General features: G+C 38.8%; 1 protein-coding gene across 3 annotated transcripts in view; it reads left to right on the top strand.

The window, feature by feature from the left end:
* The window catches only part of LOC149228772 (haloacid dehalogenase-like hydrolase family protein), a 288,935-nt gene that overhangs the window by 252,311 nt on the left and 16,617 nt on the right, over positions 1-20,007 (top strand). Inside the window, exon 12 of one of the 3 annotated variants that reach the window (XM_089378361.1) lies at positions 4,332-4,433. The exons of the other annotated variants lie outside the window; for them this stretch is intronic. Within the exon in view, the coding sequence (XP_089234487.1) occupies positions 4,332-4,405 (74 nt within the window). The 3' untranslated portion in view covers positions 4,406-4,433. Of the gene's footprint in view, positions 1-4,331; positions 4,434-20,007 lie in introns of those variants that run through there. 3 annotated transcript variants of the gene reach the window in all.

Genomic DNA, 20,007 nt, shown 5'->3' with positions numbered 1-20,007 from the left:
AGCTTTAGAAGTGACATTGGAGTCAAGCAAGGTTGCCCTCTATCCCCCTCTCTTTTTGGTCTATATATTGATTAATTGGAAGAGTGGCTAAATCTGCAAGGTGGAGATGGTGTTCGGTTGGGGGAGTTTGTGATAAACCTTCTTTTATATGCTGATGATATTGTATTGATTTCTAAATTGTCCCATGGATTGCAAATGCACTTCTATGCCCTTGAGAATTTTTGTAGAGCAGCGGGGATGCAAGTCAATACTAGCAAGACCAAAATAATGATTTTTTCTAATAAAAGGAAGCAGAGCTAGCATACTTTCTTCTTTGAAGACAACATTCTTGAAGAAGTAAATGAGTACAAATACCTTAGGATTGATTTCAAAAACAAACTCAATTGGGAGGACTGCAGAAAGAAAAGAATTTTAGGAGGGTGGAAAGCATTATATGCTCTTCAAAACAAATGTAGAGAGGCAGAGTTATGGGATTGGAAAATGATTAAAGTGCTTTTTGGACTCCTAGTTTGTCCAGTGATGCTATATGGGTGTGAATTGTGGCTAGCATCACTCATGTCTCAAAATGGGAAAAAATTGTGAAAATCCAAAAATGCTTGATCATTAGCAAGTTCAAAATAAAAAGTTCAATATATTATGAGATAATGTTGAGTGAAACAAGATCAACTTCCATTGAAACAATTGCTATGATGCTGCTCATACGATACCTAAAAGGAATTGAACAAATGAGAGTAGGTAGATGACCTAATGTTATCTTCAATGAAGGAATCAGTGAAAGAAAGAAAACATGGATGAAACAAAACTACACATGGATGCAAAAATAGAATATCTACCTCAATGCTTGTCCCACAAATAGCAAGGAGCTAAAGGATTTTGTTAGGGAGAAGTTTCGTAAAAAGGTATGGGGAAAAGTGTTGGGTAAAAAGAAGAAATATTACATTGAGGAATTCAACCCTGCGTGTGATTTACAAAAAAAAAGAGTTCATTGGAGCTAGAATTTCGTGGAGGGAAAAGGTTCTTATTGCTCAATTAAGGACCAACTCACATCAACTTCGGTGTGAAACAGGATGGTGGAAAATGCCTAAAGAAGCTTGGGAAGAATAGGTGCATACATTTTGCACGTCTGGGGTTGTGGAATCAGAAAAACATTTCATTTTGGAATGTGATGCATTCAAAGACATTAGAGAAAGTTATAAGAATGTGTTAGCATCAGTGTCTTGGCATTGTCTTTTTAGCGAGGGGATTGTTGGAAGGTTGGGTCAGCTCATAATCAATTTGAATCAGAAAAGGACTGAATTGAAAAAAGCGAAAAACAGGGAACTAATGGTCTCATAAACTATTTTTAGTCTCATGGACCTTAAAATATCATTTCATTTCATTTCATAATTTGTATGGTATGCCTTTCCATAAATGAAATGCCATATTCCTGGTTTAAACTATGGCACGTTGCATTGAGTTTTGCTTGGGATGGTTAATTGGCATTTGATCGTTATCATTAATGATTTCAAATTCGGTCAATGAATCATATTCACTTTTTAGTTGGTGTGGAAATATTTAGCTTTGGAAATGAGTCGTAAGAATATGAAAACATATTACTTTCATTATATGTTTTAATTTTGACATACACGTTTCCTCATAATTTTCATCCCCCATGTTTGGTTCACTTTTACATCATATCTTAGTATATTTAGAACATATTATGTTGCACCGTATTTAATTTACATTATGTGCAATATATTTTATAAAGTTTATATAATACGTTTTTTTTGTTTCGTTTATTATATACGAACCATAATATACAACAAATTTATAAAGGTTTTGTTTGTTTTGTTTTTTTTAATGTTTTTATTTAGATATATTTACATATTTAAATTAATAAACTAGAATATATGCAATTCTATAAACAAAATGTATATTTATAAATATAATATATTATTCACATACATATGGTGAAGGGGTATGATTATGAAAGTGCCATGTGAAAGTCTAGTCTAACCAAACTCATCAAATAATCCAAAAGAGGGTGGCATTGAAGCAAACTGCCAAAATATTGAAAGCAATCAAACTTAGCAATGTATCGAGTGATACAGAGGAGATGTACACCATGTGAAGCCCAATGCATAATGCAAAGGTAATATGGCAACCAAAGATGCTAAATCACCTTTATGTGACCAGTGTCATCATAGATGCGAAAAGTTATCATCAAACAAGTAAGGCGACAATCAAGACATGATTTTATCCTTGAAAACATGGAAGCCAAGCACTAAATACTAGAGGAATCAAGAGTCACTCAAAACGCCAATAGAGAGGGAGTTATGCAAAAATTAAAATAGAGGGCCCCCACATTTTGTGTGACAAAATGATGGGGGGTTGTGTTTTACCGCAACACCACTATAACCCCAAATTTAACATGCAAAGCATGAAATTACCTATTGAGATTAATCAAGGGATTTGAACAAAGGTGAGATAACATCATTAGTCCCAACCACTTAGGTTTTTCTATGACAGGCTAGAAATATTAGAGGACATGGGGATGGGCTTTGACCCACTTATGTGTGCACAAGTTGTGATATCATTTTATTATAATCTCTTTGGATGCAACCACATGCTTGATCAACTATCTTAAGGTGATTTCATTGCTCCAAGTTAATCCCCCATGAGAATTGAACCTTTCCCAATGGTAAAAAATTCCTCGCTTTCCACCATTGGATCCAAACCCTTTGTTCATAGACATGTATACTCTACATATTTGGTTAGATGCAACTTTCAATTGGTTTTGGGATTTGATAGGAAAATGAGCAATTTTTCCATCAAATACAATCAATATTTGTGCTTTCTTGATATATATATATAATATATATATATATATATATATATATATATATGGGACAATATTAAAACCATAATTTTTTATGCATGGAAAGTTTTCCGAATTTCTACCATGTTTTCAACAATGTAGCAATTGGAAAAAATATAGAAAAAATTCTAAATAGAAAAAAATTTAATTAAAAAAATATAACAATAAAGAACAACTTATAATGTAAGTACACACATACACATGGTAAATGCATAAAATTTTGAGGTTTTGCCAACATAAGGTTCAAGGCTATTACAACAATATGCCTACTAAGAGCTCAACATGTTAGTTGTGGGAATTGAACTTAGATGGGGAGGATAACGCTCACCATTTCTTGGGATTAAACCCAATTGAATTACACACAGGTTAAGAATAGGTTGAATAATATTTTAACATGGCTAGTGTATGAGAGGTCTTGTGTTGAAAATGTATAAGGAATATCGGTTTCAAACTTAAAATTAAAAATTGATAAGGTTTTCATTGTTAAGATATATCTACTTCAACGATTTCTTTGAAATATGATTTGTAGGAAAAATTGTTCGCTTTCTACTTGTATGTTTGCTTTTGTTGTTATTGTTAAATTTATATTATACAAAAAAAATTTGCTTTTTTATATGCAATATATCAATGTTCTTTGAATGAATGTATCTTATCAATCCAAGACTCTATGCTTTTTTGGATTGAACTCGAGTTATTAATGCAACAACCTCTAGCTTCGATCACTAGACAACAATATTTCTTTAGATACTCGAGGAAGGTTAATGCATCCCTTGTGTACATAACAAATTTTTCAATGCTTTGAAATAATACTTTTATGATCACAATTTATATGAAATGTAGAGTGTCCATGCATATTTAATATGAGAGAGAATGAGTTCAGTTAATTAAGCATCTAATCTCTTATGAGCATGTACAATTAAAATTAAAAAAAAAACAAAGAGACAAACATCAAGTTTTCTAGTGGTAAAACCCCTACAATGTATTAGGGAAGCATTCATTTAACACCTTCATTAATCAATAAATCTCATAACAATGAAGCCTCCAAACCTCTTTACACATAAATATCTCCGAGGTCCACCTGGATGGATAATTCACACTAATTGATATATATTAATTTAAGACTTCTTCAAGGAGACTCTAATTTGAACCACTTTGATGAATGATCACATTAATTGATAGATAATGATTTAAGAAGATTTCAATTATACATTTTATGCCCCATAAATGATGGTTTTAAAAGCTATAGTTTTTATCATTATGGCATTATGTAAATTAAAACATGTAGCTATTAGACAAATAAATGCTCTGCTAATGGATATCAATCAATTCAATGATGCCCAATTACATGTATATAAATGTTTCACAAATGATGGCTGTAAGATTATTATCATAATGACAATAAATTGCATCAATAAATGTGATTTTTAGACAACATTATAATATATTCTAACATTCCATTAACACCTTGGTAAAGCATGGACAGCTGCAAGCATGGTGATGCATGGAGCAACAATGAAGTTTGATGGAGCAAGTAAATGGGACAGCTAGTACAAGGTGCAGCAGTCATAAGGTCCAACATTGTGATGATGGATGCAACATGGTGCAGCATGGTGAGGTGCAGCATTATGACGAGATGCAGCACAATGATAGGTGAAGGAGTCACCTTGGAGAATCAGTTGAAGCAACATGTCTTCAACTAATCTCATGTAGAGATGATCTATTCTCTTATCTAGAAATTCTAAGTGTTGACTTTTGTTGTAAATGTACTATCTCTCTCTCTCTGTTGAACTATTGAAGAACATATAGGAAGAATTGATCAAGGGTTTTCCCACATTAGGGTTTGTCCCTGGCTAGCGCCACATCTCGTGTCCTCTTGTCTTGGCTTGTCTTCTGCGATTTATGTTTATGTTCTATCTGCAGTTTACTTTAATGTTGATGTGATTGCTAATCTGGAAAAGTTATTGAGCTAACTATGAAAATTGAACTAAATTGCTCTAAGCATAGAACATACCTAAAATTTAACATGACCACACCGAGAATGTAACCTTGATGGTGGCTTAACAATTTGCCGACCTCAGTAGTGGATCAAGGCCCCATTGTCAACTCAATGTTGTTTAAAAAAATGAAGTTGTACCATATGTTTTTTTTACCTTTGTCCATGGTTAGTCGTTAGTCTTACCAACTAGGCTAGAGAAAGAAGATACCCTTGGGCTTATAAATAGATATGTGTCAACAACGACACAAAATGCTAGAGCGTTGTGCTCCAACTCACACTACGAACCCATTTTTGGGTTAGTTTTGTGTCCCCATGCCATATACTGATAAATCATAAGGACAATCTAGCCCTTTTTAATGCATAACATTTTAGCCAATACAACAAAACAAAAGTTCACCCCTTATAACACCTTGCAAGGACTATTGGATTTATTTTTTAGCTGTTAGATAAATATCTTCAGATTTTTGGTTTACATCAACGTCTCAATCCAAAGGGGTTTGGACAAACCTCAATGTGAAGATAATTTTGGTTCAACATCATTGTCCCACATATAAGGGACATTGAATCATGTTGGTTTAGATTGCGCTGCTACAAATTTTGGATCTCATATAACCTAGATATGAACAACGGACATCATAATGATCTACAAAGAAGAGCATAATAAGAGGGAAAACGACATCCACAAGTAGTTCTACTTTTGAATGCAATCGACACACAACCCTAGCTTGGTGGTTACAAATACACATTTGGATAATTGTATATTAGGGGAAAGCGTGGGTGCAACATGTAGTCGTGTCCTTAAGACATTGGTCATGCTATGTTTTGATATTCAACACAGTGTTCAATAAGTATGTATGTGCTTGTTTTAAACACATAACCTTAGATCTAGTAACGGTCATATACACACACACACACACACACACACACACAAATATATCTATATACACACGTGTGTGTGTATAGAACAATGTGCTAACTCCACTAGAAGTTAGCTTTTATTCATTGTGCAATCAATGGACCTTAAAAATATAACTTGGAAGGGAAAGGAAAAATCCACTAGAAGCTTGGTCATTGAACTTGTTCAATCATCCATAATAATCGAGCAACCTTTCTTTGACCTTCCTCTTTAGTTTGGCTCCAATGTGTTGTTAATTTGTTCCCCTGTAAAAGGGGTATATGGATGTTTTGTATTGTTAGTTTTGGTAGCATTAGATGGTGTTCTAGTCTCGACAATTGTCAGAGAGGCTAAGAAACACTAGGACTCCATAACCCAGAAAAGATTTTAAGAAAATCCACCTAGAAATTCCTTAATTAAGTTAATTAATCAATAATTAAATTTTTCCTAAGTCTAACTTAGGAAAAATGATTAATTAACAAGAATTAATTGAGGAAGGTGAGATTTCTCTAGAAACTCACACGGATCGACTAGAAAATAATCTCATCCATTGATTAAGTTTTAATCTTGGCCGTTGGAGTCCCACAGTGAGATTATAAGAAGAAGTTGATGGGTAGATGGAGGAACATACTTGAGATCGATTTCCTTGGGCAGTTCGATTTTCCAAAGAGTAGCAACGTTTTGCCAAAAGAGTTCGAGCCAGAGAAGGGAGGCAAAGTGATGCAGGAGCATCCGAGCACCCTTCACAAAAATCGGAATCCAAAGCTGTGAAAGAGGAAACGTGGACAATCATTGTCAACTGGGGCAAATTCTAATTAAAACAGAGCTAAATTGACGGAATTGATAAGTCTTTAGAAGACTTGATTAAATGTAATTATCTGTCATGTATGTGAATAGAGAGATTTAGGGGATTTGATTGAGCGATTGTGGGAGAAACTCATGGATCGTAAACGATGCCTCCCTTTGTAATTTCCTATATAAGAGAGTTTGTGTTGTGTGATTAGTCTGTAATCGAATTATGTATATAATGGAAATATACGTGTTATTGTACATCTGTGTGTTATCTGAGTTTTGTGTGTTTGTGTATGGTTTAAGTATTGTTCTTTATTGTCAGTTAATAAATATGCGTGTGCGAGTATAAAGGATGAAGTTCCTATGAACTTCGCCTTAAACAAAGTATGGCAGGATAAATGTGTGTTATAACGTAATTCCACCAAAAGCGAATGAGGAATCCATTTCAATCGACACCATTAGATCAACCAGATCGACGGATAATAACAATGGAAGAGGAATGGCGGAGGAAACATTGTAGCCGTCCGATGGGAGGAGATCCACGGTGATCGCTCGGAAAACTTGCGAGCAAGTTATCTCGGCTTGCGGACCTGAGAAAATCATCCAAAAGAGTTTAAACTTTAGGGTGATCGAATAGTTCGTTTAATGGCGATCAGACGCATATCGTGTGCAAACAAGCGCGACCAGTAATTCCAAAAACGGACGCGATGAGGGTTTATACAATGGGATTAAAACCTCGTTGGGTTTCGGCAATCAAGACCGTCCATTGGTTGATTGATCAGACGGTAATCGCGCGCGAACATGTGCGTGGGTTAACATTTTTGGCGAACCTAAGATGTTATCAAAGAGGGTTAACTTTTATTTGGGGTCCGGCCATAAACGTTCAAAGAAGGCCGACAGTGATTGGTCGCGTTTATTGTGAAATCCGCCAATTAGAAGGCTTTCGATATATATTTACGTGGGCCCATAACCCACAGGTCCACGCGGATTTATGTAAAAGATGCCGCTTTGTTGTGTAAAAGCGGCTTAGCTGTCATCATTTTTGGTATCAGAGTGAGAAAAGGTTTCCTGCGAGAAAGAGTTCGAGTGCAAAAGAAAGAGGTACAATTATGTTGAAGACTGGTGAGTTTATGGTCTTATATTGTCGTACAGATAGCTGCAGAGGAAGGTGAGAAGATTGCAACAACCTAGAGCCTGAAGTGCTCAATTGGTTCCAAAGAAGAGAGAACCAGAGAGATGCCGAAAGACTAAGCTCAGAGGAGAGAAGCTTGGTGAGGTATCGTGTAGCAAGGAGGACTTGTTACTGCAAAGGTTTTGTTGCAGCTCACAAAAAGATCATAAAGGCAATTCCACAGAGGATATGGGTAGAATTGCTAAGGGATGGAGAAGGCATATGACTAGGAGGTCATAAATTTTTGTACCTTGGGAGTTTGATGCAGGAGCATCTGAGCACCCTTCATTAAAATCAGAATCCAAAGCTGTGAAAGAGGAAACGTGGACAATCATTGTAACTCGGGGCAAATTCTGTTTAAAACAGAGCTAAATTGATGGAATTGATAAGTCTTTAGAAGACTTGATTAAATGTAATTATCTGCCATGTATGCGAATAGAGATATTTAGGGGATTTGATTGAGCGATTGTGGGAGAAACTCATGGATCCCTCTTAGTCTGTAATCGAATTATGTATATAATGGAAATATACGTGTTGTTGTACATCTGTGTGTTATCTGAGTTTTGTGTGTCTGTGTATGGTTTAAGTATTGTTCTTTTCTGTCAGTTAATAAATATGCATGTTCGAGTATAAAGGACGAAGTTCCTATGAACTTCGCCTTAAACAGATTATGGCAGGATAAATGTGTGTTATAACGTAATTCCACCAAAAGCGAACGAGGAATCAGTTTCAATCGAAACAGTCGGATCAATGAGATCGACGGATAATAATAATGGAAGAGGAATGGCGGAGGAAACATCATAGCCGTCCAATGGGAGGAGATCCATGGTGATTGCGTGGAAAACTTGTGAGCAAGTTATCTCGGTTAGTGGACTTGAGAAATCCGTCCAAAAGAGTTTAAACTTTAGGGTGATCGGACTGTCCGTTTAATGGCGATCAGACGCATATCACGTGCAAACAAGCGCAGCCGTTAATTCCAAAAACGGACGTGATGAGGGTTTATACAACGGGATTAAAACCTCATTGGGTTCCGGCAATCAAGACTGTCCGTTGGTTGATTGATCGGACGGTAATCACGCGCGAACATGTGTGTGGGTTAACATTTCTAGCGGACCCGAGATGTTATCAAAGAGGGTTAAACTTTTATTTGGGGTCCGGCCATAAACGTTCAAAGAAGGCCGACGGTGATTGGTCGGGTTTATTGTGAAATCCGCCAATTAGAAGGCTTCTGATATATATGTACATGGGCCCATAACCCATAGGTCCACGCGGATTTATGTAAAGAAGCAGCTTTGCTGCGTAAAAGCGGCTTAGCTGTCATCACAAAGATAGAGAGGGGCAGAGATAGTGAGAACCGGAGGAAGTTTTCCAGTTCCGGAGTGTTAAATAGCAGAAGGGATGCATTTCCCAGAGAAGCTATGTAGATAGCTTTAGAGGGAGATTGATTTTGCTGAAGGGATGGGTGATTCAGTTGTAGTTGGTCATAGAATTCTCTAGGAGGCCAAGCGAATTCCTTCCAGAGGCAGAGTTAGCTAGGACACCATCTTTCCATTAGTTCTAGGGCTTAGCGAGTTAGAGCCTACGCAAGCACTGAGCAGAGGCTCACACAGAGGCTGTACAACTAGCTTGTTTTTCCATTTGTCGACGCTGGATCAGGCATGGTGTTGAGGTATTTGCCTCACAGATATTTTGGCTTGATTATTTTGTTGATTGGATTGCCAGTTGGGCATCCTTAGATTGTATTCAGAATTTCTCACTGCCGCTTAATAATAAAAACCCTCAGCTGCTGCCACTAGTTTTCCCAAGTTGGGTTTTTCTGGGGACTTTAGTCCAAAATAATAGTGTTATAATTTTGTGTGTTTCCTAGTATTTTCTCTCAGTTTTCAGTTATCTTCCGCAATTTTTATATTTTTTATTTGGTGAAAATTATTGTAATGTTTGTTGTTAGAAAATAAGTAATAATTAATTTACAGTTAGAAGAATAATTTTTAGTTGCTGCAATAGTTAAAATTTTCACATGGTATCAGAGCGATTTTGATCAAACAGGGAAGCTTAGAAGCGGAAGTAGAAAAGTCTTTGTTCAGAGGGAGCAGCAAGACACATTTTTTTGGGCTATGTAGTACCTATTCAGGTAGTGTGAATCGTTGGGCAGTTCGATTTTTCAATACAGGTTAGCAGAAAAATTCAGCTTGCCAAATTGAGTGATTCTAGCAGGCAGAGGGAGCAGCAGTAGCTCAAATTTCGCTGAGAAAATTTCTTGTTTGGGCGTAGGAGGGTTTTCAAGCATTACATTTTAGATTAATACTTTCAAACTATATCTGTGTGATATTATTTTGTAATCTTAATGTATTTGGAACCAAAAGTAATCATGTGTGAAAGAATTTTAGTATTTTACTTCATTTTGGATGAATATGTCGAATACGTCTAATCTTTTTGTGACATTTTCAAATTTCAATAATATTCTAAGTATACTTATTTTATATAATTTTGTCTATTATTTCAATGTAGTTTGATTGTTGTTTTATGTTTGTATTTTTGTTTTAATAAATACATTTTTTAATTATTAAATTATATTTTTAATATATAAACAAATTTAATATAGTTAATAATAATTAAATTATATTTTTAAATTCTAAGATAATAATAAATACAAATTAATTATATTCCAATATAATAATAAGTACAAAATCACGTAATTTAATTAGAGTATTAATAATAATATAATTTCAATGACATAGTCAAGTTTTAGAGACCAAACTATTAAAAAATTACAATTTTATCTTTTCTTTTAATAATAAAATATTGTTTTAGTTAACTATAATATTCTTATAATTATTTCGTTTTTGCAAAACAATTTAATACAGTATAGAAAATAATATATTTTTAAAAAACAACTATAGCTTGTCGTGGTGGAAAAAGTCGTTTGTGCGGACACAACTGACCTCCCTAGGAGTCTAAACTCTCTAGCGACAAACAAGACAAAATGGAGTGATCTTTCTGTAAATATACCTTTTAAAACATGAAAACTACAAGTGTTTAGGCTTACCTTATTCCAAAACGCTGTTGTTGTAGTCCATCCTTGCCGATCCGGATGAGCTCCTCCTTCACATCAATTCCTGCAACCACAAACAATCAAACAATTACCAAGCACTTGCATTTCATATAATAAAACATACATTCAACATGCAGACCAAGGAACACATGAAATAACTCATTAACACAAGCTATTGAGAAAAATAAACCAGTTTGTATTAATAACGAAACAAAGAAACTCTTACAACCTGGCCTTGGTGTTGTGCAAGTTCCTCCCAGGGTCCATCAAGGGTTTTCCTCTACTTTGACAAAGCTCACCCACTTCCAAGTAGAATCAAGCAAAGACAATCTCTCCTCACAAGGTTCTAAATGGGAGTCCTAATTCCTGCAGCATTTACCCAAAGAAAATGTATAGCTTCAACCTCTCCTCCCTCTGGCTCAATGTCTTTATTTATAGTGCTGTAAAGAGGTTATTCAGGTCCACCATCAATGGGATAATCCCCCTCTTTGTGGGGATAGCTCCCTTATTGATGGGATAAGTTCCTCCTTAATAGGGATACATGAACCAACTGGAGGTGCATCCATTTCATCAAACCGACCTCTAGAAAGTTCTAGAAGTAACCACAAGTAACTTTTTTAAGATGAAACTCGCGCATTTTGCCTTTTATAGAAGGACGCACCTGTCCCTTAACATACAGAGCGTCCAAGGACGCAACTTTTGTGAACATTGTGAGCGTCCCCGCAGGTAAGGCTAGAGAGAACCTGCGACCCCAGAGATAAACACATTTTTGACAAGACTTTCTCTCTTCTTTGAGTTTGAGATGGATAGCAGAGGCATAAGACTTGCCTAAGAGGGTAGCATGACTGTTGATTTGAGCCATACTAACTGTAAGTAGTCATGGTGACATTTTTTAGTGTAACAGATTGCCCCCTAAAGTGCGAAGCCTGGAATAGATTAGGGTTTTGTAATTCTAGGAAGGGTGAAGCGCTTTATCATTTCAAGGATTGTCTTGTGGATGACCTGGTTGGAACCTGCAATTTTCAACACAAAATACATGTATAAGATTATATCATCACTGAGGTAGGCATTCCCATACTCAGATTCAAAACTTTAACTAATGGACTAACTATTCTGATACAGGAATGATCTTGCAGTACATCATTTTTTATAGACTTTTGTAGACACAGTATGGACGCAGCCATCTGTTTATGATTAGTCTACATAGATAATGAATACAAAACTCCTCGCAGCCTGGATGGTAGAAACTAGATCCAGGGTCTTCACTTCTACTTCCCGAATTGTACGATTCTAGCCATGTGATTTAAATGATTTGATGTCGAACATGTTTAAACCACTTGATTACCAGTCGATGATGTAAACTGTTAACAAGCGTGAGAGAGACCACCAGTAATGTCAATGGTTCTCAAAGTACCAAGCACAACCCGTGAAATGTGAATAGATGTTTTGATGTCGAACACTTCACGGAATCCTTTGATCGAAAGTCAATGATGTAAACTGACGTCAAAGGCGAGAAACCTGCCATTGATGCATGCAGACTTCAAGGTACTGTCGATTCCTAAGTCATCTTTCTAGATAATGTGTCGATGTCGATAGAAAGCGACCCGTTGCAGGCAAGCCCGCAACACGAAATCATTGTTCAAGTTGAAGAAATGTTGCTGTAAAGACTGACTCAGGGATGGTCAAATGGATGACAAGTATTTTGCAGATGAAAGTTTTGCTTGCAGACCTCTTGAACACATAACGACACGACAGATGGCTTGGTGACGAATAACTCAAAGTTAATCCCCGGAACCCGGTTAAAGACTTTCAAAGTGGTTTGGTCAACTGTGAGGTAAAAGATTTCCCAACCCAGGTGAATGAAAAGTGTCGTGTTCAAGAGTGGTAATAAAGTTTCTTTTGAGACAAAAGGTAACAAACAGGTTCATTCTTCTCTCTTTTCCCCCACCATTTCTGGCAAGTACCTCTTTATTTTTTAACAAGCTTGAGGAGGATAACATATGCTTGATTATAAGCTCATCCTTCGGACGAGTCCAACCTAGTTTAATTCGAACCCTAGGAAGGAGTGGTTCGTTCCTGTTTGTAATTGAACAGGTCCTTTACTGTAACAGTTTAACGAGTCCAGTATAGGAGAAACTCGGCGTTTTTCATTTTTAGAGAGTCTGAAAAAACAAAAGGAGACTCCACGTTGAACTTTTTCGTATATTTGTGTCCCTCAAGCCCGAAAAAGTATAAAATAATACCTGGGGGAACCGCTTGATCTTGCGACCAAGGAGTACTTTCATAATAGTGTCGTTGACCTGAAAAGTAAAAAGCGATCAAAGACACGTCGTTTTATTTCCTTATCGAGTTTGAAACGACAAAAACCCGGCAATCTTTTCCTGATTTTGCGGTCAGAAAAGAGCTAAAAGGGGACCGTCTTTTAATTCCGTTTTAACGAGTGTAAAAGAAACGCTCGGATCGATTCATGTTTTTAGTTTTAGAGTCAGAAAAGGGCTTAAAAGATGACTCTGATATTTTTATTTGTGAAAAATGACAATTTCCCTCGAAATCCCTTTGTCCTGTACAAAAGCAACACATTACTCATACCTGTTTAAAATAGGCAAAAATACATCGAAAAATATCTTTTCATGGTAAAAAATGAACTAATTCATCCAAAAAACCTATAAAAAGACCTTTTACCATGTCATTTTTACCGTTTCACTGTTGAGGTTGAAAAAAGAGCTTTTGACAAGAAACTTCCCGTGGTCGCTGCGGAAAATCCGACCGTCGGAATCGAACGCCGTCTCATCCAGGTATTTTACACATCCTACTCTGCATTTCTATCCGTTTAGAATCAATTTTTAGGTCTTAGTTTCATTTTTTGGGGGGTTTTGGTTTTGGAATGCGCCTCTCGGCGGACGCGGGTTCCCTTCGGGTGACCCGCGTCCCCGACTTTTTCTCATACGGGAAAATGGTCGGAAGACGCGGCCCGCCTTCAGGCCAGCCGCGTCCGGGCGCCCTGTGCTACAAAGCCGGGGTGCGTCTTCCGAGAATGTGCGCATTTCAAAACCCCAACTCCCTCAAAAAACTACCAAAAATTCCCAAATCAATTTCTAATTGCTATTTTTGATGTGCAGGGTATTAACCATGTTAGATTGGAGAGAAAGAGAGCATGTAGAGGATGATGAAGTTGCAATAAATCATCAACCTTCCCTGGAACCCTAAGAGCATGCGGATTATACAAATATTGGATCATACCGGGCATGAGGGGCCAGGGAAGATTCTTGGAATGGCTGGTTGAACGATGGAACGTTCAAGAACAATGCTTTTACATAGGAGGGCACCAGCTCGAGATAGAGCCCTCGGATGTATACTTTCTCACTGGCTTGCCGAACAGAGGTGAGCAACTTAGTCTTGCGGGGACTAGGCCAGGTGGCCAATCCCTTGATAGTCTCCGCGACGAGTGGTGCACACCTGGGGCTCACCATTCAAAAGGCATAGAGATAAAACACATCACTCTGCGTGAACTCAAAGTCATAGCGTTCACGGTTACCAGAATTTGCGGCGCGGCCGCTTTACACATTGCTTCCGGATCCCAAATGCGGATGGCAATTGACTGTTACCAAGGCACCATTTTCAACTGGTGTGAAGCTGTGTCGGCTCATATGAAGAGCCAACTGACTAAGGCAAAGAACGGACGACTAAAGACTTTTGGATATGGGCCTCTAGTCGTGAGTTTTGCCTTGGAGAGAGTTCCAATGCTGATCCCTCAGCAACTCACTGTTGATATCTTGGGTCCTCGAGCCAAAGCTGATACGATGGGTTGCGGTGATGGCCCGGCATCCTGACGAGGGTGCGACAGTGGTTCGATTCTCAGATAGTTACTTTCACTGGTTAGAGGACCAGGTTTTTCCGATACAGGACTTTCCGTATGCCGGAGTGGATTTTAGAGGTGATCCGGACATGGTTCTTCCACCGGGAGAACAATGGGATGACAGAGGTACTTTTATTTTCACAAGTTCTCTAATTATGTATTTTTATTTTTCATATATATCGTCTCAAAACTAACAGTAAAATTTTCAAAATGCAGATGTTGGTCCACAGCGTCCAGCCAACCTCCGGCCTTTTGATAGACTACATCCAGCTGCACCGGTACCGCCCCCCACAGGACGCGGCTGCAGAAGTACTAGCTGAGTTGGAGCATGATCTAGAGCGTCTCACGGCAGATATACTTGAGACTACTATGGATGACATTCCTACCCGGCTTCAGCGCTTCGTAGTCGCGGTCCCTGGACCGTTTAGGAGATTTTTGCGTAAGGTAGCCCGCGCAGTGGTGTCATACAGAGAGCACCACCAGTGATTGACTAGTCACTTTGTAGTCACATGTGACATTTTGACTTTTTGTACTATCATTTTGCCGATCATAAGGTGTTTTCAACCTATGATCGAAGACGATGTATATATTTTTTGACACACTTCTATCTATATATATCACTATTACCGGCTTATCTTGTTTAACATATGTGATGAAATGTTTTTAAATTTACTTGCATGATTATCGTAAATGTCTGTCCAACATTCGAGAAGCAATTGCATCTGCTAATGTATTCAAAGACTTGGAATATGTTGATATTCAATGTATCAAATTCACGTTCCAAGAGACGCACTCTCAAAAACAACCTTAATAACACAGGATTCCTAATGGCATAAACTCTATTAATTGTAATACAACAAGTTCAGAATCTAACCTCACTGTCAAACGTCGAATTCCAAATGAAATAGATTCGGATAATAATTCAATCACTGCACTGTATTCTGCAATGTTGTTCGTTGTTTGACCGAGGCTTACCCCATGCATAGAAACTAACTCGTCAGAGGGCGAATAGATAACCCAAGCTGCGGAAGAGATGTTCCGTGTACTACGACAAGCACCATCAGCAAATCCAATGTATGTTTGGAGAGGCGTCGACATCTGCAATATCAAGAGTAAAACCAAGATAAGCCAGAATAACGACGAAAAACCACACTCTCTAAGCTAAGCACACTGACTAAACTAACACACTTGCTAGCTAGAAAGAAAATCTAACCTATCTAAAAATTTCTCCATACCCATCATTTAAGCATAATACCTCTTTAGGTAAAGTCCATTCTCTGGGTTTACCCAAAGAGTCCCCATCAAAGTCAACTAGCTCATAAGCCCCTTTTGCTAGCTTTTCGTTACAATGTAGGGCCCATGCCACATGGGAACGAATTTTCCGGCACCTAGCTTATCGTTAGCTTGATCATATAATAGTACTAGGTCTCCTTCCGAAAAACTTCGAGGGGTTACATTTCTATCATACTGAGCTTTCATTCGTTTCGCGTGAGTCTCGATTGCCAATGTAGCGTCACGTCGAGTCTCATCTAATTTAGCCAAGTACAATAAACGTTTCTCCTCTTCGGAAGTAGCTGGAAGTAATTCAACAGCCATTTGAAGTGATGGGATTTCGCATTCAATGGGTAACACAGCTTCTAAGCCATAAACTAGCTGGAAAGGAGTGAACCTGTTGAATTTTTCACTGAGGTTCGGTATGCCCATAGCGCTGAAAATAACATGTTGTGCCAATTCGACCGATGAACACCAATGGTTCGTCGGATCATGGTAACTAGAAACTTTGGTTGATAGACTCAACCAAACCGTTGGCTTGCGGATAATAAGGAGTAGAGCTAACGTGGCGCAAACCAAGCTGGCTTGTAAGCTCATCATCATGACGTTTCGAAATAGGCTCCCATTGTCAGTAATGATTGCTTGTGGGAGAAACCACCAAACCTAGTTATGATATGATTGAATACGAAAACAGCAGCTGTTTTTGCCGCTTGCGTCGAATGTAGGCATCGCCTCGCCCACTTAGTAAAATAATCAACCCAAGGATGATAAAACGCATGCCCCCCGACCGAGTAAGGGTTACAAGTAAAAAAGTCGATACCCCCATTTGGCGAATGGACAAACGGCAATTATAGGGTGGAGAGGAGCAGGTGGAGCGCGCATCTTGCGATCAAACACTTGACAGTTGTGGCACTTTCTGACTGCAATGATACAATCTTTAAACATAGACGGCCAGAAATAAGCCAGCGCGCGACACCCTTCTGAGCTGTGGCATACCCAGACATATTGACCGCCACATGCTCCAGAGTGACAAACATTCAAAACCCTCCAGCCTCTTCGTGAGTTATAAACAACGTCGAAAAACTAAGTCTGCCCCCCGGCGATAAAGTGTATCTCCAATAATTTTGTATGGCTGGAGGTTGAAACCGAATTTTTCGACGTTCCGCTTTGGAAGCTTCAGGCCGAAAGGTTTGGGTTTGGAGATAAATGATTATATCCCCGTACCACGGATCTACAGTACTGATAAGAAACAAAGATTCGTCCGCAATGGACTCCTCTGCCACAGTCTCTGTGTCAGCACTCGGGAAATCACACATCAATTCCGCAAAAACTAAGGATTTCTTAGACTTGGACTTCTCGAACTCCAAGTCGAACTCTTGCAGGATGACAATCCATTTAGAGTACTTGCCCCCTAGCAGTTGTTTTGTCAAAATATAAATCATAGGGTTGCAATCCGAAATAACTGTAGTTTTGCGGAGAAGAATGTAGTGACGAAAACGCTGGACAGCTTGAACGGCTGCCAGGGCCAATTTCTCCACATGCGAATATTTTAGCTCAGTGGGATTCAAGGTCCTACTAAGATAATATATCACATGCTCCGCTCCGAATTCATCTTCTTGAACTAACACCATTCCAATGGTGGAATGCGAAGCTGCGAGGTATAAGAAGTAGTCTTGGTTGTAGTTGGGAGGATGCAATAACGGTGCATGGGTCAACGCGTGTTTAAGTGCATCAAAAGATTGTTGGGCAATCTCGTCCCAAAAGAATTGTGCATTCTGTTTCAACAACCGTGTAAAACCTTTAGTGACCTCGGCGTAGTTTGGGATGAATCGGTGTAAAAAGTTCGCTTTCCCTTGCAAACTTTGGAGTTGGCGCAAACTCGAAGGAGGAGGCAATTTGATGATAGCCTCGACTTTCGAGGGATCGACGCGAATGCCGGCTTTTGAAACAACAAATCCCAGCAATCGACCTGTTTCTATACAGAAAACACACTTGTGGGGATTCAACCGAATTCGATAATGCCTACACCTCATAAAGATTGCTCGTAGGTGGACAAGGTGATCAGCTCGATGTAAAGAATGAGCAGGCAAATCATCGAGATAGGGTTGCACAATGTGCTTGATGTCATGAAATGCATAAGACATCGCCCGTTGAAAAGTGGCCCCGCATTCTTAAGCCCAAAAGGTAACTTGCAATAAGCAAATGTCCCCCATGGACAAATGAATGCCGTTTTTGGTTGGTCGGCAGGTAGAATATTGATTTGATTATAGCCCGAAGAAACCATCCATGAAGGAAAACATTTCACTTCCGGCACAATCATCAATAATTTGATCGATATAAGGCGTAGGATAGTTGTCTTTTGGACAAGCTCGATTTATATCCCTATAGTCGATACAGATTCTTATTGTTCCTTGTTTCTTATTGACCGGAACAATATTCGATACCCAATCCGTTAACGGGATCGGATAAATGAAACCTGCTTTCAACAGCTTTTCGACTTCTGCTTTAATCGCAGCCGCTTTTCGAGGGTGAATTTGACGCAACCGTTGCCGGACGGGTTTAGCATCCAAGTAGGTCTTTATTTCATGAACAACAATGGCAGGATCAATTACCAGCATTTCCTCGTAAGACCAGGCAAACACGTCGCGGAATTCTTGGAATAGGGCCTTGTAAGTTTGGATTTCTTCTTCAGTACATGCGGCACCTATATGAATGTTTTCCTCGATTCCGGGCTTCACTGAAATATCAATGGGAATAGTACGAGAAATATTCCCTAAATTCAACTCTGAATCAGAATGTTTCGTTGGATCCTGAGCGTCTTTGACATATTCAGCGGTAAAGATAGATGAAAAATCATTTTCAAATGCATCATCCTTAGGTAAAAACGAAGATCTGTGATGGAGATCCTCCCATGGTAGATCATCTACACTTAGGATTTCGCGAAGTTGTTCGTCAGATGACACGACTTCGGGAAACGTTATCCGTTCTAAGGGTGAGGTGAAAAGTGACTCTTCACTGACCACATTCATTTGGTCGACTTCGGTTGAATGAAAGTCAGTAAAAGACATGAGAGCTTCATAAGCAATTTCATATGGACTCAAAGGCATAGCATTACCGAGTGAGTCTATCTCAGAGTCAGATGGGACGAACCAAGGATCATCATAAATAATGTTTTCTGATGTAATCATATGAATGGTTGCAAACGAAGGATCTGCGCTGAGTGGAGGGAGAGGAAAAGTTCCCAGTAAACCGGAATCCTTAACTAAACCTACACCAACGTCCCTATAAGGGATTGTCGTTTTACCAACATGCTGGATACTCTCTGAAGAGGCTGGGTCGGATGAAAAGTATGTCAGCTGATCAATAGTCACGATCTTACCGTTATGTGGAAACTTAATTACTCTGAAGACCGATGAAACGACCGCTGTCATAGCATATGACCAACTTCGACCCAAAAGAAGGTTGTAGTCTAGAGGGGCATCAACCACTTCCACATCCAGACTAACGGTTTTACCTTCACCCCTATAGGCAATTCTTGTAGAATACCAAACGGACGGAACCCACGGCCATCAAAGGCCTTAAGGATGGTGGGGGATTGGTTCAACGAAGGAGAACCAAGCGATCTCCAACATTGAATCGACATAATACACGTAGAAGCTCCCTCATCAATCACAGTCCGATGAATAGGCCTGTTTTTGACTATCACTGGAATTTGGAAAGCCATTTGATGGGGGAGACGTGGCGTACTATTTTCTAGATCAAAGATCATTAGGTTCGGGTCCTGAACATCGACAGCTCCGATAGCCGACAAAAGCAATTTCCGTTGTGCTGGGCATGATTGCAGCACTTCGAGTGCCGACATTGCTGAAGGTGAAACAGCTAAGTCCTCAACAATGTTGTAATTCTGGGCTGCTCTCGCATGTGGATTGAAAGCAGACCTTCGAAGTACACCCTTGGCGGGCGGCTTAATCACTAAGTCTGGGTTAGGTTTTTCGATCTGTAGTGGATCGGAACCAGGAGCTGAGGTTGATGGGTTAGAGTGAGAAGATTCTGCTTCCTTGCCATCAACAGGAGCCTTACTACCATAATCTTGCGATCGAGTCGCAATCCTCACAT

Source organism: Pinus tabuliformis, chromosome J, assembly GCF_031772625.1.
Source record: "Pinus tabuliformis cultivar Carrire ecotype Pingquan chromosome J, CPIR1, whole genome shotgun sequence".
In the NCBI taxonomy this organism is placed as follows: Eukaryota; Viridiplantae; Streptophyta; class Pinopsida; order Pinales; family Pinaceae; genus Pinus; species Pinus tabuliformis.
Note: the sequence above shows the minus strand (reverse complement) of the source record. Positions and strands in the feature narration are given on the sequence as shown.